Source organism: Drosophila virilis, chromosome 4, assembly GCF_030788295.1.
Source record: "Drosophila virilis strain 15010-1051.87 chromosome 4, Dvir_AGI_RSII-ME, whole genome shotgun sequence".
NCBI lineage: Eukaryota > Metazoa > Arthropoda > Insecta > Diptera > Drosophilidae > Drosophila > Drosophila virilis.
The window spans coordinates 26,288,270-26,313,981 of NC_091546.1; the positions used below are offsets into that span (position 1 = coordinate 26,288,270).

Genomic DNA, 25,712 nt, shown 5'->3' on the forward strand with positions numbered 1-25,712 from the left:
TTTGGCTTGTAGTTGCGATTGCCCGCCGTTGCTCGGATCGTGTGCTCTTGGGACACTTTGGGTGTCGGGTTAGCTTCCACAGACGACCGCCGTTTCTTCTGCTCTTGAGTTGCTGCACTCTGCGGCATCATTATGCCGGGGTCAGCCAATCATAGTATTTGTGGATGTGTGCTTTTCTGAAGATTCGAGTGTGAGTGCTTTATGTTTATTTCCCTGGACTCTGTTTTGTTAACATTCAATCATTACATCGTAATAGAAATTTATGTATAAATAATATTACGAAATGATACACTCTCTACCTCAAATGGGGTTAACAATCTACGGGCTTGGTGTCACTCATATGTCTGTCACTCAGTGCTTTTCATATTCACAACGATTCGTTCCTTCAACATCTCAATGGGCACAGACATCTCTTACTCATTTCCCATATGCCTCTCCCCATATCCCTTGCCCATTATGCTACACGCATTGTACGGGGAACAGAGCTGTAAGAAGAGGCTCATAAATCAAAATGACATGACCAACCAACTCTGGGCATTAATATTTCAACACCATAAATGCGGCGTCAATTCGCACATGGCTGGAAGACGCCGAATGGATGAGGACAGGAACACACTGATGATTGCAAACTGTGCATAATAAATAAATATGTGTATGCGATGTAACGACGGACAACTGCAAACTCTCGACTGACTAGCAGTCACCAGTCTCCAGTATCCAGTATCCAGATTCAGTATCCACTTTAAGCATCAAATCGAATCAAGGCAAGCGTTCAAACATGCAACGAAGAAAGACAAGCCGAGACACGCTCGACTAATTATGGAAATGTCATCAGACGTTTCTGGGCTGGGATGCTGTTATGTGGAGACCCCACAAAGTGGGGCTAACAGACATACATACATCAACATACATACATCAACATAAATACATATACATCAGTGAGTGTATGCGCGCGCATAATTTGCTAGCAATGCATCAACACATGCGACAATTTCAGCGGCACTTGCATGGTAATTTATAAAACAGATTTGGATTTCTTTTTCCCCCCTTTTGCGAGAAATTAAAATTTAACATGCCATAGAGTTGTGTGAGGGCGAGGGGAAGACATTTCAGGCAGACATCGCTTAAGACAACCAGCAACGCCTTCTAAGTGACAAAAGTTCAGCTCGTGGGTGGCAAAGCCAGACAAAAAACGCCCGGGCCCCCTTGCACAATGATATATGGTTTTGTCGGCTGTCATTTGGCTTTGGAAATTATTGTTGTGGCTTGCACTCTGTTTGCCTGCCATGTATTATACTCTCTCCGCCGAGGTTGTGTTCAAATAGAGAAACGCCCAGAGACGCGTTTAGTACACCCGAAATATAATTCATGCCCAGCTTGAGCAAAACAAAAAATGCAAATGTGAATAATAAAATATTGTTCCATATGAGTGAGGTATAGTATATAATAACTAATCATATTGAGTTGAAAACAAAATAAAAATGTAAATATAAGAAAATTATATTATTATTTAAAAAAAAAAAATGATTTTAGTTAGGTATTGTTAATTATTTTATATATAGTTAGTATATTTTTTAATATATTCTAATATAGAATTAAGTATTTTTAATTATTTGTTATATATATTTAAATGTTAAAGAATTAAGTTTATTTTTAAATTTACCTCAAAGTAAGTGTATGACAAGTTCTGAATATATGCAAAGCTCTTTTGTATTTGCAATCGCTTTCTTGTTGCTGCAATCGTAAATTTCAATGAATTACGATCTTACCTGGTGCACTGCGTCTGCATTTTAAATATGCAGTCAACACTTAGTATGGGACAAGTCGGCGCTTCTAATAGCTATAAGGTAGTCGAGCTGCTCTTTGTCTCACCTTTACTTACCTTTGGAGTGTGCGTAAAATCTTTTGTTACTTTGGATTGGCTGCTTTAATAGCTACTTGAGGCCATTGTTGAAACATAATTTATTTTTTTTACGACTTTCGCATTGTAATGTGTTTGTTTTTTTTTTTATTTTTTATCTGCGCCGATTTTTCATCTCCATTATATTTTGCGCCGAGCAGGAAAAATAAATTTGCAAACGGTAGAAGAAATATTTTCACAAAATTCCCAACCGATAAATTCCTGCCACAGCTTTTTATACAGCAACTCGCTACTTCTCCGCTTTCCTCTATATTGGAGGCTACCTGACAAGTCCAGCTCCGGTATATGGAGATTTTGGGTGGGGTGCGGGGTTTCTCTCTCTCTCTCTCTCTCTTGAATGATAAATGGACGCGACCAGCGAGAACTATAATGGCCACCGCGGACGCTTTCACCTGCGCTGCTAAAAATTAAAAAACAAGTCTTGTGCCGCAATACAAAATGCTTGACTAACGCATACCCTGTACCCGGACCTTAGAGCTCCATTACTAATACTGCAATCGTGGCTTCTGTTGTCATAGTTAAGATAAGAATTGGCTGGCATTGTCATTTGATTAAACCCCTTTTGTCAAAGAAGAAAGAAAAATGTGCACAGTCCCGACGCTTGTCAGAAGCATTGAACGTGAACATCGCTTATGTGTAACCCCTCGATAGTGGGATACAGTGGGAGTTGCCGCTCTGCGATTCTCGGCTATATGTGGCGAAATGGACATTTATGAAAGAATTATTGATGCCAACGCCAACGCTGTAGCTGGCAAAGTTTATGGCATATTTTTTATGACTTCAACCTACTACTCCTCCTACGCCCCCTTCCGCTCTGCTTTGCCCAGCAGCGAGCACATGTTAGTCACCCGGAGAGGTCATTCCCAATGTGGGTAGCCAAATGCCAAACCGTATAATACAATAAATTGTCAGGTAGTCACTGGGCGGCTAGCTGTCAAAATGCAAGGGCATGGCTGAAATATGGCTCTCTACTCCTGCTTCTGCTGCTGCTCCTGCTCCGAATCTCTCTCCATCGTGCAGCGAAAATTTTAATTTATCGACGCCATATGTGGGCAGTGAGCAGAGTAACTATTGGGCCTCAGTCGCCAGCCCTTAAGTTGCCCGCCGCTCGCAGTGCAACTTCTTTTTGGGGGAAATATAAAATTTGATTTACTGCCTTGGACCGTGGTGTCGGTAGCTTCCAACCCCTCAGCTCTGTTGCCAAGCTTTACCGGGCATAATTCAGCGGCAAACCTAGCTGAATGTTATGATTTGTGAGTCTCTGGTTTATTGGCTGGCACTGGACCTGACTCTGTGTGCCCGCTTATTTATTTCGTTTTGAGTTGACGCCCTTCAGATATGCTTTTCGACAGCCCAAATTGTAATGTTTCTAATGGAAACGCTTAGTCTGAAGTAATCGAACCAGGATCGAACCAAAATCGGACATGCGAACGTAAAGCGTTCGATTAAGTTCTGATCGAAGCATTATGATGCCACTTGAGTAACTCCTCCTTCTCCTCCCACAGGGCAAGACTCCTCGTATTTCCGAATTGAGACAACATTGAGTTAAGTTTTCTTTCATTTATTGATTTGTTGTAGTGACTTAAATGAACTTTAAAATAGTGTTCATAATTACATTTCCATACACATACATAAACATATATAGTATATTAATTAATACAATGTACAATGGTTTTACAACTTTTAGTTTTTGGACAATCTTTTCATTTCAAATTGGTTTTCATATGCATATACAAACATATGTACATGTATATGTCTACATATATATCTATATATATATATATATATATGTATATATTGTTTTTGTTTTCAATTAATAAATAATATTAAAATTACCATAAGCATTAAATGGGACATACGTAGAGACACGCTGATGAACAAATTGATGTGTGGCATATCCTTGAATAGAACTTTCCAACTTGCTGCTGTTTAGCGCCTAAAGCTAAATATTTAAACATTTGTATGTAACTATCGTACATTAGATCACTAGCTTTTCGTTTCACGAGTGAGTTGACCCGCCCCCTGACGCCTGACCTGGCCCTGCTGGGACGAACTCAAGCAAAATGATTTGACTGAATGTTGACCAACGGCTCCAACTGCTGCCCCGACTACGGATGCGATGAGCCCATGCGCGGTCCGTATAACGAGTAGGGCGCAAAGTATTGGGCCAGTGCGGCATGCGGCGGCAGGCCGGGCATTCCGGGTGGCGCCAAAGATGGCGGCAGCATTGATGGCTTGCCGTACGGATGATATCGTGCTGCCGCAGACAGTGGACTCAGCGGCGGGGTGGGATAGGTGCGTTGAAATAGCGGATGATTAGGTGGTATGCCGCCGGCTGCCGCGGCGCTGAGCACCGCATCCGGCACGGAGGCCGTATGTGTGCGCAAATGCTGAAACAGATCGTCGGAGGTTCCGAAGCGCTTGCCGCAATATGCCGCATCGCTGCCAATCCAGGAGCATACGTATGGCAGCTGCGATGCCGCCGCCAGGGCAGCCAGTTGTGCGTGGTAGGAGGATGCAGCCGCTGCCGCCGCTGCTGCCGCACTAGAGCCTCCGGCGCCTGCAGAGCTTCCACCTGATTTGCCTGATCCCCCGACCTCGCACTGCGGACAACCAGCGGGACAAGGCTGCCCGGCTGCTTTGTTAATGTAATGCGGACTGGCTGGACAGCCCGTGCAGTATGGATCACGGCAGATGTTTGGAGCTGCTTGCATCATGGCCGATGGGTCCGTCAATCCTTTGAGCCGAGCATAGTTCAAATACGGATTCATAGCCGACGCCTTGAACATGGCATGATGTGGCGACATTAGCGAGCTCGCCGTCATCAAGTCCATTGGATAGGGACTGCCGTAGCCTGCAGATAAGAAATCCACGAATCGATTACAATTACTGACATTCCACTTTTGGTACTTCTAGCTCTTATAAGCGTCGATATAAAAAGTAGGGATATCTTCGACATGCCGAAGATTAAATACCCTTATGGCTTTGCAGATATGTGAGACAAGTGAAGCTTGTAAATGCTGTTGAATATATCTTGGACAACAAAAGACAATAAGAACCTACTTTTCAACCGATCGTTCCAATGATAGCTATATGATATAGATATTTGATCCGGCAACAGAAACTAGGATCTATGAGATATTAGTTCGCAAAGAAAAAAGACTGACGGACGATCTTTTGATGCTGTATATACTACTTTATGGATAGGGAGATGCGTTACATATTCATTGATACTCTATACTTTAATACTCCCTGCAAGGGTATTAAAACAAAATTTGCTGTCGATTTCTATCTGATGCGTAAAAAGCTGACGATGGTATTAAATAAACAACAGTTGGTTCAATCAAATTCTCTATTCTCTAGCTCTTATAGTCCCGTTTATTTTTTCGTAGAGCTTCTATTGGCCCAGATCTTTAGATATATTATGTCGCCAAAGATACTTAACAAAAAGTATTCATTATCCTTTAAATTATTTAAAATAAACTAAATATTTATAAATTAAATAAGGAAGTCAGCATAGTTATAGATAGAATAGGGCCAGCTTGTGATTCAAGGTCGGGCTTGGATTTGATGAAACGTATGGAGTAACTCTTACCTGCTGGATAATATGAGCCCGCCGAGGGGTTCGCCTGCTGGCTTGCTGCATGCAGAGCCTTCACATAGCTGGCCTCCTTGGCCGCCGCATAGGCTGCCTCCTGCAGTCGGCTGGAGCTGGCTGCACTGGGGCTGTGCATCGCTGCAGACTCTTTGGAATTGCTGCGTACTGGCGCGGACGACTGCACCGGACTGCCATTGAGCTGGGAGCCAGTTGTGTTGGGCGTGCGTCTGAGAGCGGCGCCGCCACCGCCGCCGCCCATGGAGGCGGTCGTATTTGGGGATTCGCGATGGGAGCTGCTGGCACTTTGGTTTGAATCGCAGCGCTGCTGTCCGTTGGTGGAGGCCACGCTTGCTTTGGGCGTCTTTACGCGCTGGCTGCTGCCGCTGTTGCTGTTGCTACTGGTGAGATTTGTGGCGCCGCAGTCGTTGTTGTTGGTCTCGTAGGGCTTAAAGGTGCTGGGGGTCTTGCTGTGCGCCGGCGGCAGCTGTTGCTGCTCCACGGAGCCGGTGCTAACGCTGGATGAATGACTGCTAACCGGTGAGGATTTATCGCGTGTGTTATCCGCCATGCCCAAGCCGTTGCCATTGCCATTGCCATTGCCATTGCCGATGCCGATGCCGCTGCCTTTGGGCTGTTGCTTTGTGGACTTTTCGATATTCGCCGCCAGCAGCTTGGGATTTGTGGTGTCCGCGCCGATAGCGCTGCATGTTTGCGCCAATAGCGCCAACGGGCTGCTCTTGTTGTCCAGCTGCAAGTGCATACGAAACGAAAGGATGCTCCGAGTTAGTCAAGAGTCAAGAATTATTAGCCAGAGGGCGATGGTGAGGGTGAGGGTGAGGGAGAAGCAGAGTGAAAGGGAAGGGCTGACCAGTTTCTCGATATCGTGCCAGCGACATCAGATAAGACCCAAACAATCGCAGTGTCGCCTTTTTTGCATTGTCTTGGCACTCTTGGCTTACTTTATTCCCCAAACACTTCCTTGACGTTCGCCAACATAAAGCACGATATGTGATCTTAATCTTTGGCCAACACTCGCGCGATCATGAAAGTTGTAGTTCGATGCGGTTTGGATTTGAACCAGCCGCATCTGTAGCCCTATGTTGCCCTTGTTTCGCTCGTGGCTATCATAAATAAGGGCTGATAACCATAAATATGCCCGAGGCGGCCAAATAAATGGAATTATGAGGCTATTAAAACGCTTGCAAATAGAAGATATAAAAAGTACATTAAATATTAAATTACGACGCAAATGTAGTGTGAAAGCATTTGGGCACAAGCCCATTCTGGGCCAAAGTTATTGCCATGGGGTGCTAAAAATATGATAAAGCTTGTTCCAAAAACAAATAAGCAACGCCATCGCGAGACTGGAAGTCTCTTAATTCTACGACCTTTTGCAACGATATTGAAATGCATAACTTACGCAAAAATATCACGAAATTTCTGTGCGGCTAATGATTCATAGTTTAACATAGAATCCAAAATTTCAATTATTTTTATATCATAGCTCGAACCTTGAACCACACAAATTGCCCAACATCCAACGGGAAAAAACCATATTTTTTGTTCCAGAAATGCAAGTTTCTCAATTTTATACAGAACTTGTGAAAAACCAAACTTCGAATCAAATTTGACGATGATTTAAATATCGCCGATAAATTGGTAAAGTCTTAGTCTTAACATTCATAGATCACATTATTCTTAACATTCATAGATCACATTTATTCATTTATTGGAATAAATTGGCTCAACTATGAATTAGTGTCGAACTGAAATACATATTTATATTTCCGGCTGTTTCTATTGGCATGTTTCTGAAACCAGATGATTCAGACCCATATTGGTATTTTTTTGGTTTATATTCATGCTGGCAAAATAACATTGATTAAAATGTATTTCCATCAGCTTCATTATCGTGATCAATTTGTCAGTGTAATAATTTCTGAATTCGTGCAATTCATTTACCAAAATTGCTGGCCATAAAATGGCCATAAAATATGACAACGTAATATTCGCATCGATTAGGTGAAGGTTGAAAGACCCTGGGTTAATCATTGGCCATTAATCATAGCCAATAACTAATCATGTTTTAGTGCTACTTTTCAGACTTAAAAGTGAAAATTAGCGATTTGCAGTCCGAGAAATGCCGACGCAAGGCACAAAGCAAAGTGCATATAAATGAAATGAATATTACCCACTTACAGTTGTGCCATAAACTCGAACACGGCTTTTGCAATAAAATCCATTTCGCCGCATGCCATAAATTATGACACAGCAGGGCGAGCGAGAGAGTGAGAGGGAGAGCAGGAGTCAGCGTGAGAGAGAGAGAGAGAGAGAGAGCAGAAAACCTAAACTGAACAAACGAGTTGAGAGCCATATTTCATGGCAACTAACAAAGACCCAGCGCACATTGGAAATAATGATGTACCGCTTATGTATTTAGTGTGCGTTTGTGTGTGTGTGTGTGTGTGTGTGTGTGTGTGTGTGTGCATGTCAGTGTCTGTGTGTGTAATTACGCCCAAGCCCAACTGGCGCAAGTCATAAACTACAAAATATTGAAGCTTTTATAACACTCAATGGGCAGCCATAAATTATTATGATACCATTGTAAAAATGGCAAATTTCTTATCGGTACTTAAGCTCTTACACATAAACACACACACACGCACACACACACACACAAACACATTATTGTTTTAATGGGGATGGGACTTGAGCATATTTTGTTATACGATAAGGACCGCAATTGCTAGACATCGAATGCTTCCACAAAAACTAAATATTTTTTTTTTTGTGTTATTCATCAGAAAATAAAATTGTTGTTTCTGCGGAAATTCCATGCTAGAGTTAAGTGCGTCACGTGTGTTCTCAAAAATACTCACGACTCAACACGAGTATTTCGACTCAATACTTTGTGTTCGACTCACACTCGTTCCAGCTGATGCTCAATTTGAATATTTTTGATTCATCAAGTGTGCAGTTGTGTGAGTAAAGCTATATTTTGGGCGCTGCAATGTGATGTTGTCCATAGATTATTATAATATTTGACATCCAACCGAACCCCAACATTGCTTGTTTCACTCTTTGGGGTAGTCCTCGAGAGGCGGAACCCACTTATTTCCCGAATTGTGTCAACACTTTATCAATTGTGGCAACAACACTCCCGCCCCAGCCAGTCTCGTTTTTAGCACAATTAGTCATAATTTATATGAACACTGATAAACATTCTGTATTGATTTTTGGTATTACGCGTATTCGTGTCGCGCATTTGGTGTTGTTTGTGATTTAGTTTATAAATTTAGCGGTGTGCGCAATGTACATACACTCGGCTAATATTTATATTATTTATACTCGCCTATAGATAGGCAGCTCCATATGGGGCTTGTTCAATTTATGATTGAACAATAGTTGTTATTAGGGCTTATTAATATTCGTTCGCATTGATGTCGATTGACTGAGCTGGCTAGTTGAAACCTTAAAAAATGTGCCTAATTTAATGTGAGTGTAAAAAAGGTAGTTATAGCACTTAATTAGCACTCGTTGTGGCGGTTGAGCCCAGGTACACATTTTGAAATGTACAAAATAGGAAGAAAAAAAAAAAACACATTCTGTGCTCTTGCATCCGTTTACAAATTATGAACGTTGTGTTAATTAAAATGTTACACCTCGTGAAAAAATATGCACAAACAACAACTGTTAAATCGCAAGCAAATATTAACAGCAACAACTACAATTATAACATGAGCAATCATCGAAAAGGTTTTATACCGTCTGGGTACATGTATTTAGTCATGCCTTTTGCACAATCAAGTCACAGTCGCTTGTTAAATGCGGATAATTTAATTAGATACTTTAAACTAAACAGAGAGCCGCATTCCCTGACATGACTTACAGCAAATACAACTGCATTTGGCATAGCCTGTTAATTAAGTTATAAAGGTGTGTGTGCGTGTGTGTGAGTGTGCCAAAAAAGCGTTTGCGCTTGGCTTGACGTCAAAAATAAAACGTATACGCACTGTATTCCCTATATATAATATGGTTTTTAATAAACAAAAGTCTGAGAGTCAATTACTTTTCATATTATAAAATGTTTTTTATATTTCCTTACGCTTCTTCTGCCCCCTGTTCGGGTTCTGGAGTCTGATCATTTTGAAAATCGCTGTACTTATATATATCAGCCATATGCATATATATGATACAAGCTCTTCTTGTACGGCTTGTTTGGCAAATGCAAACTAGATTAAGTTCGTCATTCTTAGTCCGATCTGTTGTTTCTAATTCAACTAAATCAACTCAATTTACTTTGGCAGTATTTACTGTACTTTCTACTGAGTAACCGCTAATTGAAGACATGTATTTACGTGTTTAGTTTTGAGCTGAGCTGTCAAAGAATATGATTCGAATACACACGAAACTACAAAATGTGTCACGTTTTACGCAGCGGCATTTTAATAATGCCCTAAGCCATATTGTTTTATGGCACAAGCACTCAGCACTGGGGAAATATGACACATCGACACACTTTAGACGGCAAATATACACTTGAAACAGTATTAAGCATCTGCAGCACAAATAAAAACAATATCAAATAGGCAGAAAACTCGAGTGCTGATGGAGGGGGAGAGAGAGAGAGAGAGAAGAAATCGGCGCCGATCAACTGGGGGTACTTGAAGCCACTCAAAAAATCATACTTTATGTTAATATGACAAACAAAATGTTGAAACTTTGGAAACAATGACAATGCCAGCCCTCAAACCGTGATATGTGAACAAGACGCAGTGGCTTCAAGATGAGTTCAATTGAAAACTCGTTGAATGCTCGAAATTGCCAGACAGCCAACAGGCAGCCACAAAAGATGCCAAGATCGTATTGTTGTTTCGTGTTGTTTCGAATTGAAACTTGATGTCTGCTTTACAGGGCTTTGAAGTTTTGCCGAATACACATATACTTGTATCTATTTTGATAAATACATACCCTACTATACTATATGTTACAAGAGATATTCGCTTTAAAGTATATTTTTTCCAAAAAGCTGTCTATTCATTTATTACTACCAGGGTTGTCACCCCCGAAAATAAGTAGAAAATAGTTCACAGAACGAACCAACTTCTTGCCTTTTGGTTCAATTCGTGAACTTGGTTTTCCTAACCCATGGGCTCAGACTTTGGTACAAGACTTCCTATTATGCCTAAGTTAAAGATTGATTTAGGGTTTAAAATAGATTGGGAATTTCACTTTAAGCCGTACATGTTATTATTATAGCTAAAAGCAGTTCTATAAAAGGGAATTCCACTTTTTGATATCTGTGTAGCTTACATTACAGAGAAACAATTTTTGCAGAGAGAATCGCTTTCTTTCAGGCAAGCAGCAGCTGGAAAAGTCTACGTCAAGGGTATGTGGCCCCATGCTTTGTACTCAATGTCTGGTATTGGGTAATAAAGAAGGGGAGCTCTGGCAATTGCTTGTATTCCAAAGACTTGTATTATTTAAATTATTTATAAATGGGGATGCCCTGGCAACCGCAATAAAACTTATCTACATTGATAATGCAATTCAGCAACTCCGGCTACGGCTCCGGCTCCGGCTCCGGCTCCTGGCCATATTTTCCTTAAAATGCAATTTTCTACGATGCTGCGGCTCATGGTGCTACTTCCTGCCGGCGCCTTGTGCCACAAAAACAGCCGCTATAAATATGAATTACAGGATAAGCATAAAAAGCGGAAATTGTGCGACGCCGACGTCGACGTCGCTTTGCATAAGCCCCCAGCGAGGACGTTGAGACGCTTTGCAGTTTTGTTGCGAATTATAAAATAAGCGATAAAAATTGTATAAAACTTAATGCAGACTCTGTGTGTGTGTGTGTGTGTGTGTGTGTGTGTGCGTGCTTGAGTGTGTGTGGGGGGCTCTGTGGTCTGGCAATGACTGGGTTGTGCACATACTTAACGCTTATGTGGATTTTATCCATTATCTGTTAACACCTTTTTGTGTTCTCGTGCTGCTAATAAATTTGCTGCGCTGCAAGCCCGCAAAAATTTACATAAATGCTCTTGAAACTTTCATACAGTTGTACAAAGATATTGTACCTCTTGCCGTGTCGTGTGGCTTTGTGACAATTTACTTAATTATTATTCAGAAAGCAACAATGTTTCCTAAAGGTGCCCAATTATATCTGCACTGCAATCATTGTCGAAATCAAGCCCCAAAACTGTCAAAAGCCAAAAGGACCGGCACGTTGCAGAATAAATCTTTACTTTACCCATTACCCATTACCCATTACCCATTAAACCCATTGAACCCATTGAAAATGCTTTATTTGTAAAAAAAAGTAGAAAGTTAGGAAAAGCGTTCAGGGTATTCCGTGGTCGAACACTCCCGATTAAAAGCAGGCCTACTCGTTTTGTTTTAATAGGGAAATATTTTTTTTGCTTACTTTAAATTCATCCAGTACGACGAAGTTCTTAATTTTAATTTAAACAAATCTTTTTAATTCTTAAATTTACAAATATTATTATCTAATTTACAAATATTAGCATCTAACTGACTATTCAGGGATTACATCTAGTACAGGGTTTATTTTGATGTTCTAAAAAGTACTTATTACTTAAGTATTATACTGTATATGGTACGGGAGAAAGTCTACTCAAAATGTTATGTACCACATTCACAAATCGATAGTTATTGAATTGAGAGAAACTGTGGCGACAATACATTAGTTAAAATAAACTTGATCGACAACTGCTGTTTCTGGTCTTTGTATTCTTTTAGTTCATAAGAACGGATTGCATTGTTTGCATGCAAATGATATAAATGTAACATAAGCTACGCTAAGAAGATATTTAGTTCATCTTTCGAATACAATACTTCATGTGCGGGGCCTTGCGAATGCAACACAGAGCGTAAAGTGTGCAACATGTCAAAGGCTGCGCTGTCTACAGTCGAATGCCAAATTGCGAGTACTCGTTCGAGTACTCCAAATGCGCAATCCAATATGCCTGTAGTTTATTTAGCCAGCGCACAAGCGCTGTCACATTAACTGTCAACTGCTGCAAAAGTGACACTTGTCATATTGACAACTGACAGCGTCATTTGACTGTCAAACTCGGCTCGGGTAAATATGGTCGAGAGTTGGCTGGCAGCACTGGAAAAAAGAAAAGCTTATTGCACGACTCGAGGGGCATGTCGCATGTGGGTTAAATCGGTTGGCGAGGGGTGGTTGTGTGGCAATGCTCTTATGGCGTTGCCACTTAATTTGACGACAAACACACACACGCATGCATTGTGAACTGCACTTGGCGCTAGACAATGTTGCAATTTTAGCCGTTGCTTTGCCCCCAGCAACAGCAACAACAACTGTCAGCCATATCATTGCAATTGTCGCAGTTGCAGCAGCAACAACAGCAACAACAGCAACAGTTGCTGCTGTGTACGTTTTGAGTGACACATTAATGCCATTTTCATGTGTCACTCTTTCTTTCGTTTGAGGTCTGTCGGGTTTTGTTCCCCTCTGTTAGATTTCATGCCAGACTTTTGTCAACATTACGTGTCCATTTAGTTGTCAGTTAACAAATGTTGTTTATTGTTGCTGCGGATACGCTTCTTTTCTTTTTTTGTTGTTGTTTTGTTTTTGCGTTGGTTGTTTATTGTATTTTAACACTTATGTTTTGGCGTTGCATTTCGCACATTGTGGATGCCTTTGTGTCAGGTGCGCTAATGGGGAAATTGTCCAGGCTTATATGTCCTTAATGACATATACGCCATATAATTAACCTTGAGAGCTCGGCCAAATTAATTGCCTGTTGGCATAGATCGAGACAAATGTTCATACGAAGCAGCTCTTGCCGAATCTCACACATACTTATTGGCTCTTGTCAACGCCCATTTGCCATATTCCATTAGGGGGCTCATCACTCATTGCGCGGAATAAAAGCAAATGCTGAATGCGGCCAACAACAGCCGTTGTCTGCGAGCTATTAGCTTTTACTTGGGCCAACAGCTCAAGGTTCTTGGGAACAGCAGCTGCCTGTTGTTTTCGTTCTTTTCTATGTAATTTAGACAACGTGTTTATCAATCATACGCAACATGAACCTGTCACGCCATTCCCTGAAACGTGTAAACGTGGGCGTGCCTCTCTTTATAAATGTGCCGCGTATAATTATATGTTAAATGAATTTATTACAACACTTAATATCATTTTCTTACAATCGATTTTATTTATATACCTGTGGACTGACGAACTGCACAACTGTACATACATGGCTTTGGTTGCGGGTTCAAATCCATCAAGAATTTTAAATTAATATATTATTGTTGTTACAAAGAGAAACATTAAAATAAGTCATCATCTGTTTTGTTTGCTGTATCAACCCCAACAAATCGGTTGGCTAGGGTGTTTTTATGAAATATAAATTTATATTAAAAAATGTAATAAATTAACCGACATATTAAAATACTCTCTATCTACTTGAATTGTTGATTGGCAGACAAACACTGAAAAAAAAAAAGAGGTTGCAATTTTGCGTTTTCGTTCAACGATTAAAATTTAAATAAATATGCAAAGCATATAGAATATATTACTTGCTAATTAATTTGGCCACCGAATCGCAAAGTCAATAAAATTAGAAAATGTATGTGAATGTCTTTTTTAATGGGATACCCATTTCGGATTTTGGCTTCGCACCGAAAAACGTTGCGGCAGCTGTTGCAATTTGCATAAACTGAAACGGACTGTCTGTCATGCTGTCATTCTGTCAACTGATTGACTGCCTGCGCCTACGTACGGCATTCATTAATTCTCACATTTGTATAATAATGCGAAGCTGCTCTCGGTCTGCATATAAATTCCCACTGGCAGGCTTGTGCTCATTTTGATTTTATTTTTATATTCTTTGTTAATGCAGAATAAAATAATGAAAAATCAAAACAGTCTATACTTGTATTTAAGCTGACAGCTGACTAAATTAATTTGACAATAATTAGCATTTCAAGTTGTCAGCGTTAATGAATTCCGCGGCGAGTGTTGCTCATTTTGAATATGCAAAGTGGTATGCGTCCGTTTGCCGCACTCTGAAATCTCGCTCGCATATAAAGTGACAATTTCTTGACGCCTCTCTGGCACACGTTGCATGCAACATGCTGCATGTCGCCCGTTACAAATGCAATGACCCTTTTTAATTTTAGTGGCCAATGCACATGGCAACTTGTCAGCATGTCGCTGTCATCTGTTGCCTTGGGCGCTGTCAAAATGCCAACGGGCTACTCGTGAACCCGCGACAAAGACAGCGGCACAGATAAAGACAGAGACAGAGAGAGAGACAGAGGTGAGAGTAAATTAGAAGAGCCGAGGTGTCATTCGCATTTGCGGCGCGTTAATTACGTGTTATTTATAATTATGCGCTCTACACATGCGTTGACAACACTTGTCAGCAATGCTAACAACTGGCGTATCGAATCGTGTCGGGACAGGACCCGCTTCTTGTGGGCCTCCCCTGGGCGCCCGATACTCTGCCCGGTAGCTGCATTTCATATTCGCATTTGCGATTATTCACGATTCATTTTCCTGATTTTCTTGGTTGCGTGTTTTTAACATTTGCCTGCATTGATTTTGCAATGCTTATGAGTTAATTAACTTTCTAAAAATTCGTATTCAATTTCCTCATACAACTTTCAGTTGCCCAATGCAATGACTCGTAGTTCTGGAAAAGATTTGTTTTGTAAAGTCGCAGTATTAGGGGTTTGTCTAGAGATTAATGTTAATTTATGGGACATCGAAATGGAACTCTGCGATTATACTTCCGGCTCAGCTCTTGAATGACACTCAGCTCCGACTGATAGACTGACAGCTACCAGTGTTCCGAAACATTCGCCCGTTTAGGCCGGAAAGCAAACTGACAGTTTAGTGTTGCACAACTGTTTTTTTTTGTTTTTTGTTAATTTGTATTGCGAACACAATTTGTATATAAAATGTAACTAAATGAAAAACAAAATAAGCAAAAAGAAATTGTACTTGGCTGTGTGAGAACAAGCGAATGACTGAGTGACAGGCCGACACCCTTTATACTGCCGCCTCAGTCTGTCCGTCTGTCCGTCTGTTCGTCTGTCAGTCTTTCAGTCTGTTTGGCTGCCCCCGTCCATCACTTTGGATAATCAAATGCGAAAATATGCGCGTTGAGTCAAATACTCCGACCAATGCAGCCAAAACACACACACCAACACACATGACACCCCCTGTCATAGAATATAAAGAGATATAGCTTGGAGCTCAGTCATTGCATTTGTTTTTATATGTATATACCCTGTACCCTTGGAACGGGCAAGGGTTGTTTAAATGTTGTTAGATGTTAATTTGTGTGGCTGTCTGGAATTCTTCTTTATTAAAATATTTCGAATAATAACAGAGTACATAGATTGATATACTTATTGTGTAAGCAGTGTAATGGGTATCTATTAGTCTGTTAGTGGCTTTCGCATTGAAACTAGTTTTTGTGAGTTTCCGTTTTTTGTGCGCAACGCCCTTTGGTTGATTTTTTCCACTGCGATAAGCAAATTTCGCGAAAGTACGCCAAAATAACAGTCGGTTGAGGCGGGCAGACAAACAGCTGTATAAATGAATTGCAGATGGTACATTTTTCGCTTTAGTCGAAGCTAATTTAAATATGCAAGCGATGGGAGCGCGCGAAAAGACCCTTTGTGCGCCGATCTCCAACACGTGATAAGCGTCAGCTGGGAAAACTTGAGTCTAAGCCGTGTCCGGGGATGTGAAGGCGTGAGATGCTTGTCATCTTGTCGTGCGCAAAGCAAAATGCATTTTCACTTTCCAGCGGCAACAAGATTCACACAATACCAATTGGATGTTTAGCTTAACATATATTTTACAAGCATTGCAATTGCATTTTCTAGTTTATTGGATGTGGCTGTCAGGCGCAGGTCCTGTTTGTTTGGCTTTTGACATTCGTGTCTTTTGAGTTGAGTTGAATAATGCTGTCGTACTATATAATTTGTTTTACTTTTTATTTGCTTTTTAGTACATATTTTCTTTATTTGTTGACTTGTGTTCTGGCAACCTTGGAACGCTCGCCTTGAAGTGTCACCAGGCAAATCTACTTGGGTTCAAAGAGTGTCAACAGCAAAAAGATGGAACCCGAGTGTCAGAAATTGGTTGCGTTTTGCGTTGAGAATAGCAAAATGGAAAAATCTCAGGAAAAGTGTCAGTTTGACACGTCGTTTTCTATTTAAATGAACTGACTGTCAACTTTATGGTGTACATTTCATAGCTTTCAATTGAGGGCCCCTTTGCAATCAAATGGATGGGGCTGGTTCTGGTAACCAAACCGAGCCAAGCCAAGCGACAGCTGTTGTTTCTGTTTGACACGGGCATTAAATAAATTATTTACTTCAGCTTTCGACAATAATTTGCTTTTCATTTGTTTTCATTTCGTTTGAGCCATTTTAAATAAATCTCAAAACAGACAACTCATATTTTAAGATAATATCTGCAATTGTTTTGTTTCAGAGATTCGTTGAAAGTTCGTTGCTGGCTTTCACTTTGCCAATGTGCGAAGTGGGGTCGCACACGAAACTAATTTGAACCGCTTTCAAATGACTGCTTAAAATTTAATGGCCCCCAATCAGACACACACACACACACAGATACATATGCAGCTACAGCTACAGATAGATAGACACACAGATACATTTACGAGCAGCGCTCAAGTGGCGCCAATTAAAATGATTAACATCTCTAGAACAGTTTGGATTAAAAGTGTCGCCTTTTCGACATAAAAAAAAAGGAGACAATAATAACTATTTCAAATAAATAATATACACACACACACACACACACTCACGCACTGATAAGACAAGTGGACGGACAGCTCAGAAGTTTTTTAACGCATAATTGATGTGATTGAGATTGATTGCTTATTTGTTTTCATTTCCAATTTTGTTTCTATCTCGTTTCTTTCGTTATGGCTTGCTTTGATTGAAAGCCAAACCCAACTACAAAATGTATAGAAATACGCGGCGCCAGAAATTTGGGCCCATTGGCATTGGCATCGGTTGTGCCAATGTCTGTGTGAGTGCGTGAGTGCTGACCGCTTTCGGCTTATCAATATTACATTTCAGTTTCTTTTTTTATGATTAGACGATTTGTTCGGACAATGGCCACAAGCCCACAACACATTGCCGCATTGCCACATAAATACATAAACACATAGATACTGACAGCTTTTCGGCTCGAGCATGTGTCCGTCCGTCCGTACGGGGGCTTTGTGGCTTCTTTTGAGTCTTTTCTTTGTTTGTTGTTGTTGTTGTTGTTGTTGTTGTTCCCTTGACGGGGGGCTTCAAAAGCAATTTGTGTGTTTAGTGTCAAATTTTATGGTAAGCTCTGAGAGCCAGTCTGGGTGCTGGTGCTGGTGCTTTGTGCGACCAGGGCTTTGTATTTCTAACATTTAACGGCAATCACTCATACGACCAGTTGTACCGGCGACTTAATGATTGCCACCGTTTGAAAAGCATTTAAGTTGACCGGGATTAGAGCACATTAGGGGCAGGAAATGATCGGAAATGGTCAGCAAATGCCAGCTAAAAGCCCGGCAATATTTGTCGACATTTGTTGGCTTTAAAACACATTTGGAACAGGACAAACGTCCAACAAATGAATTCATTAATTAAGCAAGTGTCGAATCAGCACAGCAGAAAACCCCATTTCGTTTGGCAACAACATCAACTAATCATAAATTAACATCTCTATGTTAGTTTAGCTCCTTTCCAGCTCCGACTGACAGTTATCAGCGGGCATATTAATATGATTATTTCTATATTAATTTATTGGTTAATTTGTTGCCGCATTTTACGATTATTGGCTTTGCAGGCTGGCGACTCTCCCCTGCTCGATTATCGCAGTCCATAATTTTCATATATACGTATATATATATATATTTTTTTTTTCTCCCGCTGAAAACGGGTTATTATTTTGCATTTAAGCAGTCGTTTCAATTCATTACCATAGTTACTGCCTCGCGTGCATTTAAATGGATTCATTGAGTCGCGCTCATTCAATTTGTACGTACGTAAGCATTTAGCATGAAATCGGCATCGGAATGGGGTTTACTTAGGCGTCAATAGCTCGATTGACGGTCCAACAGTTTTATTGATAAATGCCTTTTGATTGCGCTCTTAGGCGTCGCGTTCAAAAAGAAAACAACCAAGCGACAGAAACAACAAATTGCCAATAACAATAAAAGATGGTCATATTTTTATTGTTTTTTTTTTTTTATACCCTGAACCCATTCAAAATGGGTAAAAGGGTATATTGTTTTTGTGCAAAATGCAAATGTATGTAACAGGCAGACAGAAGCATCTTCGACCCCATAAAGTATATATATTCTTGATCAGCCATGTCCGAACCATGTCAGAACTTATAAGAGCTAGAGACTTGCTGTAGATCCTCCTAGTGCCTGCGCGGATCGAGTTTGTTTCCGATAATCGATAACTTGCCCCATTTCCAAGTAATCGATATCCTATTTTGGGTTAATAATAAGAGCTAGAGTCAGCAAACTTCTAGAATAGTATATATATTTGGATTTGGTGTTGAAAGAAGAGGATTCAGGGTATCTACAAGTCGGACTAGGAACCTTTTACTTGTTTTTCTTTTTTTTTTGTTCTTAGTTATTTTTTCGCCGCATGGTTCTTATTTATAGTTTTATATACATAGTCAGCTTATTAACGAAATTGATCGTTAAAAAGTGATGTGTGTTATAAAAATGCCATACAATTTGAGTATTATTCCCTAATCAAAAATGCTAAATACTGCATATTCATTTATATATTTTTTGATAATGCGCTTAATCGGGTTTTTATCTCAAACATTTCGAGTGCCCCACACTCGGAAATTCGTGGAATCTGTATTATAATATTTTCAATTAACCAGATCTGTGGATATTTGTTCAGATTTCGTCTAAATTTTCATCATGCACGGCTTAGATATTTTCCCTATTTATTAATAAAGTTATCTGAATACAGGCAAAAACAGGCGAACCATATAAATAAATAGATAATTTGAGTGTAAATTCCACAATTAAATGTAAATTAAACGCTCTATGCGCTTTTTCCTTGGCATCTGGCGAACTAAGATACTTTTGCGATCATGTTTATGTTGCCTGAAAGATGCAAATTATGAAATATCTATGCTTTAAGCATGATTTACTTTGACGAATGAGTTGTTGTTTCGTTTAAATTACGATCTACTGTACACCTCTATTTGTACCTGTCGTTGTTTCTTTTAACGCACCCACACACACAGAGACACACACACACTCTCACATGTACACACTTGTATTATTCCAGGAATTAATTAACACTTTAGGCGAAAAGTATTATGCAGTATGCACGAAAAATTAACATGACAGCTCTAGACATGGCAATTTATCACTAACATGCTGGGCTGCTATTCATAGTTGTTGTTTCTGCTTTTGTTTTTGTCGTTGTTGTTGTGCTCTGCTGTTGATGACACTTTAATTAGAGCCACACGCAAACACACAAAGCTGAGCCACTATTACAAACACTACAACAGCCAAAACTCGAACCGAACTTCACCAAAAGGAGGCCACAAAACCCAAGCCCCAGCGTCGAATCGAGTTGAGCGAAACTGAGCGCTCTCTCTGTCTCTCTCTCTCTCTCTCTCTCTCTCTGTCTCGGAGTGAGAGCGGCATTGTGTCAAGCGCACACTTTAGCTGCCAGAGTTGCCAGCTAAGCTGTGAGCGAACTGTTAACTGGCAACTGTAAACTGCTGACTGTTGACTGCTCAAACGTTTTTATAGGGTGTAAAGGGGGGGTTTTGACTCTGTTGGCAGCATGTGGTTAACTGAAATGAATGTCTGACTGCATAAATGGCTGCTTGACTGACACATTTAATTATATTAATGATGTTTGCGGTCAGCTGACATTTGCACTTTATTTACTTTTTACAAGCCGCTCAGTTCAGTTCAGTTCAGTTCAGCTCAGCTCAGCTCCGCTTGGCTCAAGTTAGCTTGTCGTCTGTCAGTTTAGCTGACTGAAGACTGAACAGAACTGACTTTCACGTTGCTGTTACTCAGTTTTTGAGTTATTACCCAACACGGGCCATATTAGTTTCCATTTTGTGGCAGTTTTGCACAGCGCTTCATAATTTTTCAAATGTGACAGCAAATTATCAACAGTAATTTTGTGGCAAGTCAGCCATAATTTTAGTCGTTTCTTATTGTTCGGGCGCCAGAAAAACAAATGATGACACTGACAGCTGTCAAGCTTAGTTTATTTGATTTTATTATAATTAATAGCGGGCAGGCATCATTAATCATTGAATAATTTATAGACATTCGCAGCTGCTATTTACATATGTATATAAATGTATTAAATGTATGCCAAAATGCAGGCGCAAGGCTTAGTCAGTCGAGCAGTCGAGTAGTCGACTCGAGTAAATAAATTTACTTAAAGTGACAAGCTTATAAATTTTAAATCGTGAATAATTAATATGAAAAATGACAAAAGTTGTTTCCATTTGTTGTATACACCTGCAAAGATTACATGCCATAAATTGAGCTCGAAGGCGCAATCATTTATTTACTAGATCATTTAATTGAACAATATTCCACTGAAAACAGCCATTTTTTGTTTTTTTTTTTTTGTTAATTGCAATCAGAATCATTTACCATATCATTTAGAATATTTTGTTGTTCAAACTATAAATTATATTTGTGACGTTGCCCAACACTGTTTTTCACTGGAGCTTCCTTATGAATGAATTGAGTGTTGTTAAGTTGCATTTTAATGAATGCACTCATCCAGTGCAGTTGAGCAGCACGCTTCCGTTTCGTGTGCGAATATTTACTCAGAAATGAAAATGAGAATTTATGGTCCTTTAAGACTGCAACAGTAAAGTCTTTGACTCTGATTAACTGCCATAGTTTCTCGCTTCTAGTTTTGTGTTTGTGCGCTGCATTTTGCGAAATTGCATTTGTTTTCTGTCATTATAAATTCAGATTTGGTACGCCATAAATTTGAATACAGTTTACAGAGTTGCCTCGCATCCAAGCATAGACACCTACCGAACATAACTCTGCTCAACTTAGCTAAACTCGACTCAGTTAAACTTCACTCCACGCCACTCTACGCCATTCCACTCGACTCCCGGCTGCGGAGAGCCGTACACACATATTTACATAGTTAAATATGCACAAACATAAATAAGTTTTGTGTGCAGATATTGGGAAATTTATTGTGCTACGATTGCGAATTATATATTTCTTGTTCTTCTCGCTAACAGTTGCCGCACAGAAGCACATTGCCAGACAGTCAGAGAGTCGGGCAATCTGGCAATCTGGCAATCTGACAGTCTGGCAACCACTTTGAAAGGCGACATATGGAGGAGTTGTTGATTGTTGTTGTCTCGCACAATAAATTCGCTTGCGGCGAATGCAGTAATTGCTTTTCTGTCGACATTTCTATTATTTATGAAATATCATACGTTAATAAATAATGGCAACTAATTTTATTTAAACGCTAGCAGATACCTGGACAATATAAGCTGCCCATATCAGTTGGATTGTGATATATTGCACGCAAGATAAACACAAGAATCTATTATTCAACAGAAAAACAAACAAGTCTCACCTCAATTCGATAGAAATTGTGACGTGCAACGACGAGCTAAATAAACATTTCAGTATAATTAATTGACAAAATAACAAAATAAATACCAGCAAATACATGTCATATATGAAATGAATCTGTATTAAATCAATTGGAACTTGGATCGAAAAAATAGCTTGGCTGAAATCTCGCAAATATGTTTATTATGCGATAATAACTAATTTGTTATAATTTATATAAAAAGAGAGAGATTATTGATTGTTTAAAACGAAATCCCCAACATCCAATATTGTATTATATCTATATGATATAGTTGTCCGATGTTGCCAAGCTTTGTTATGATATGTTATCTTAAAAACAGTAAAAGACTGAGAGACTAGTTTGCAGAGAAAAGGACAGATAAATATGTGCCTTACATATTTCCTGTGTTAGAGCAGGGATTAAGGGAACTATACTAAGTAGCGCAGTTCGGGAAGTTGGATTTTAGAGTCGGCCAATTTTGATATGGGGTTTTTATTATTCGAACCCTTCGAGAACTTACCGCCGTTGGGGCTGCCGCTGTTGTCATATAATCCGGCCTGAGATAGTGATGATTGCTGGACTGCAGCATTTTATTATAGTTGGTTAAATCCACTTTGAAGGCTGTTCTTTGGTTTGAGGAGGAGGAGGAGCAGGTGTTTTGGATAATGCCAAGCAGGACGCAAATCTCTCTCGAAGTGCTGCCAACTCGTGCGAAAGGCGGCGCCTGCGCCTTTTCTGGACTCGATTAAGCCGTTGTGGCTGTTGATTTTTGAATTGCGCTAATTGTTGTTGTGTATTGTTATTTATGTTTATAATTTATATCATTAATAATTCAAAGGGGGGTTTTTTTTTTTTTTGCCTTGCCAAGCTGTGACTTTCACGCCAGCGGCATATTAATTTTTATTATTATTTGTTGTTGTTGTTGCTGCTGCTGCTGCTGGTGGTGCTGGTGCCACCTTAATTGTGTAATAAATTCATTAAAGAGTATAATTGCAGTTGGTGAACATTTATTTTATGATTTGATTTGTGCACGTTATAATTTCATTTCATTTAATGCGTTACGCGCCAAAAGCTGCAAAATGCATTCATGAATACGCTTAAGAAAACAACAAGAATTAATTTTCAGCTATTAAATTACTTTCTTTCTTTGGTTTTGCGGTTTCGCCTGAATGCCTCGTTTAGGGCGTGTTTATGACGAGGCACGTACGTGTGATTTTGACATATGTATGCAGCATGTATGACGGGGCGGCGGGGTGGCAGGAGGCGGTGGAGAACTGAGGAGGGATCGACCTCTATAAAAGTGTGTATCGAAGCGTAAATCACAAGGTTTTTTATTTTTTATTTTTATTTTTTTGCTTTGTTGTGTTTGCTTTTTATTTGGATTTATTGAAACTTGTATTTTTTATTTTTTTTAAATTAAATTAAATTATACGATTTTCTAAGACTATATATGTGGCTCAGTCTAAGAATAAAGCACCTTGGAAAACATCACTCGAAAATATTTAAGAAATATTTGTACGTTTGTATGCATGAATTTAAGTAATTTGTTACGTATTTTTCTGACACGCGGCACACGTTCAACAATTTCACACACTCCGTTCGCAATCCGTTCGCAGTGCACGTACGTACTTTAACGTGAAATAACAGAATTCGACTAAAAATCTATAAACAACATTCATACTCATTCATTTTTCGCTCCGCTCTCGCCATTGTTGTGGCTCGACCGAGTCTCAGTTGTTGCCGTTCGCCTCTTGAGTTTCGAGAGTGTAAAATAAGCGTAACGCTCGCGTACAGCACAACTTGTTCGGAAACCAGTTCAGTCTCAAGCATTTAATGTGTGTGCTTGCTCTCTTTGTTGTGGTCGTTTTCATTTTCAACAAGTGTGCTTTTGTTGTTGTTTGAGCGACAACATAATACACCATGCGCAGTGGAGAGTGAGAGCATCGTTGTGAGCGAGCGCACATTTTGTGGGGCTATCGCTCTTTGCTGAGAGCGCATGCCTGCTGCTGAGACAGCAGAGGCCTCACATCAAAAAGTACTAAATTGCATTTAGTAGTAGACAGATTCGCAGCATGCTGTCATAATAAACATAAAGCAGCGGAAAGTAGTTTTACACAAAATACACTGGGCTTGTGATATTATTTTATTTTTTAAAAGCCAATATAATTTACTACAAAAAGCAAAGTAAACTTTTATTAAAGAAAATACTTTTTTTTTTTTTTTTTGTATAGAATAGTTTCAAAAATAACTAACTAAACTATATTCGATAAATGTTTTTTTCTTGCTGCCTCCATGAATAAATTCACACACACACACACGCACACATACACGAGAATTTTAAAAAGCCGTCGCTTATTGGACGATCGACGCTTCTGTGAAGCCATTTTGGGATTTTTTGTTGCTCTTGTTGTTGTTGAGGTTGCGGTTGTGTTGGGTAATATTGAGCACAACGGCGTCGGCCATAATTGTTTACAAGTTGTGGTGAGCAGGTGGGCGGTGGAAAAATATGTGGTCAGATAAAACATTAGGTGCCACAAAGAGGGAGAGCGCGAGCATCGAGAGAGAGAAAGAGAGAGAGAGAGCAGTTTTGTAAGTTGGCGAGAGACTAATAAACAGGCTGCCTGACACGAATTGGGAGAATCTGGTGTACGAGCTGTAAACAGAAAACAGCTGCTTGTTAATGTGTTCATTTTTAACGGAAAGGGAAAAGTATTGTAAAATACGTAATGCATATATATTAGTTAGTTGCTTAAGTATATGCGGGACCATTGGCATTGTGCAGCTGGGTTTCGAATAAAAATATTCTATAAATTTAATTAAATCTACGTTACATAGATATTTTTTGAGTCCCTATCGGAACCGGGTAAGAAATGGCTTTTCAAATGAGCCCCAACTTAAAGTTAATGTAAATCAGCAATCTGCATATTAAATGAATTTTAGAAAAAGCATTTAGCAACATGGCTTCGGCATTTTATTACAGTTCTTATGTTTTAATTCATGGCCAAAGCAGTTGCTGCGAAATCAAGGGACCATACAAATGCTAATGCCGGTGTCATAAACCGAACACCTACCTTTCAAAATCAACAGTAATAACCCAAAGCTGGCTATCGTAAAAATATCGTAAAGTTTTGGCCGAATAGGCGTTTATCATCTGATGCTGGCGCTTCTAATCAACGCCAAAAACATTTACATATTTTTACCTGGCCCATAGCTAAGTTTGGCTATTGTCAGAAATACACCTAAATTATTTACCTTTTAAATGGATGCTATTATAAAACTCCTGTCTTCATCGGCACACACAAATGAACTGTGCTCATTCGAAAGTTTTCTCTACGCTGAGTAGCAAAATTAAGTAATATTGCTCGATATTGATGATATGATATCATAGAAGTATTTGCATTTCTATTCTTTAGCTGACTTGATAATCAAGTGGAATTGTCTGTATTAATACTTATAATATTAACTTAATTTATTTTAATTTAAAAGAAGGCTAATCAAAAGCATTTTACAAATTGATTTATCGCGTATTTCGCATAGATTAAATTAAAT

The 25,712-nt window shown here is 39.6% G+C and overlaps 2 protein-coding genes across 4 annotated transcripts in view; one reads left to right on the forward strand and one right to left on the reverse strand.

The window, feature by feature from the left end:
* noc (no ocelli) overlaps positions 1–25,712 on the forward strand; it is a 142,445-nt gene that overhangs the window by 25,790 nt on the left and 90,943 nt on the right. The gene's annotated exons all lie outside the window — the stretch shown is intronic.
* elB (elbow B) lies at positions 3,467–23,820 on the reverse strand. Of its 2 annotated transcripts, XM_070208913.1 has the most exons (4): positions 23,302–23,820; positions 22,684–23,235; positions 5,517–6,267; positions 3,467–4,775 (listed from the first exon to the last, which is right to left on the reverse strand). In XM_070208913.1, exons 2-4 carry the CDS (start codon positions 22,750–22,752, stop codon positions 4,030–4,032), a joined length of 1,566 nt encoding a protein of 521 aa, XP_070065014.1. In that variant the 5' UTR covers positions 22,753–23,235; positions 23,302–23,820; the 3' UTR covers positions 3,467–4,029. The 2 variants fall into 2 exon arrangements, with proteins under 2 accessions (XP_070065014.1, XP_002057591.1); XM_002057555.4 differs by having other exon boundaries at positions 22,684–23,820.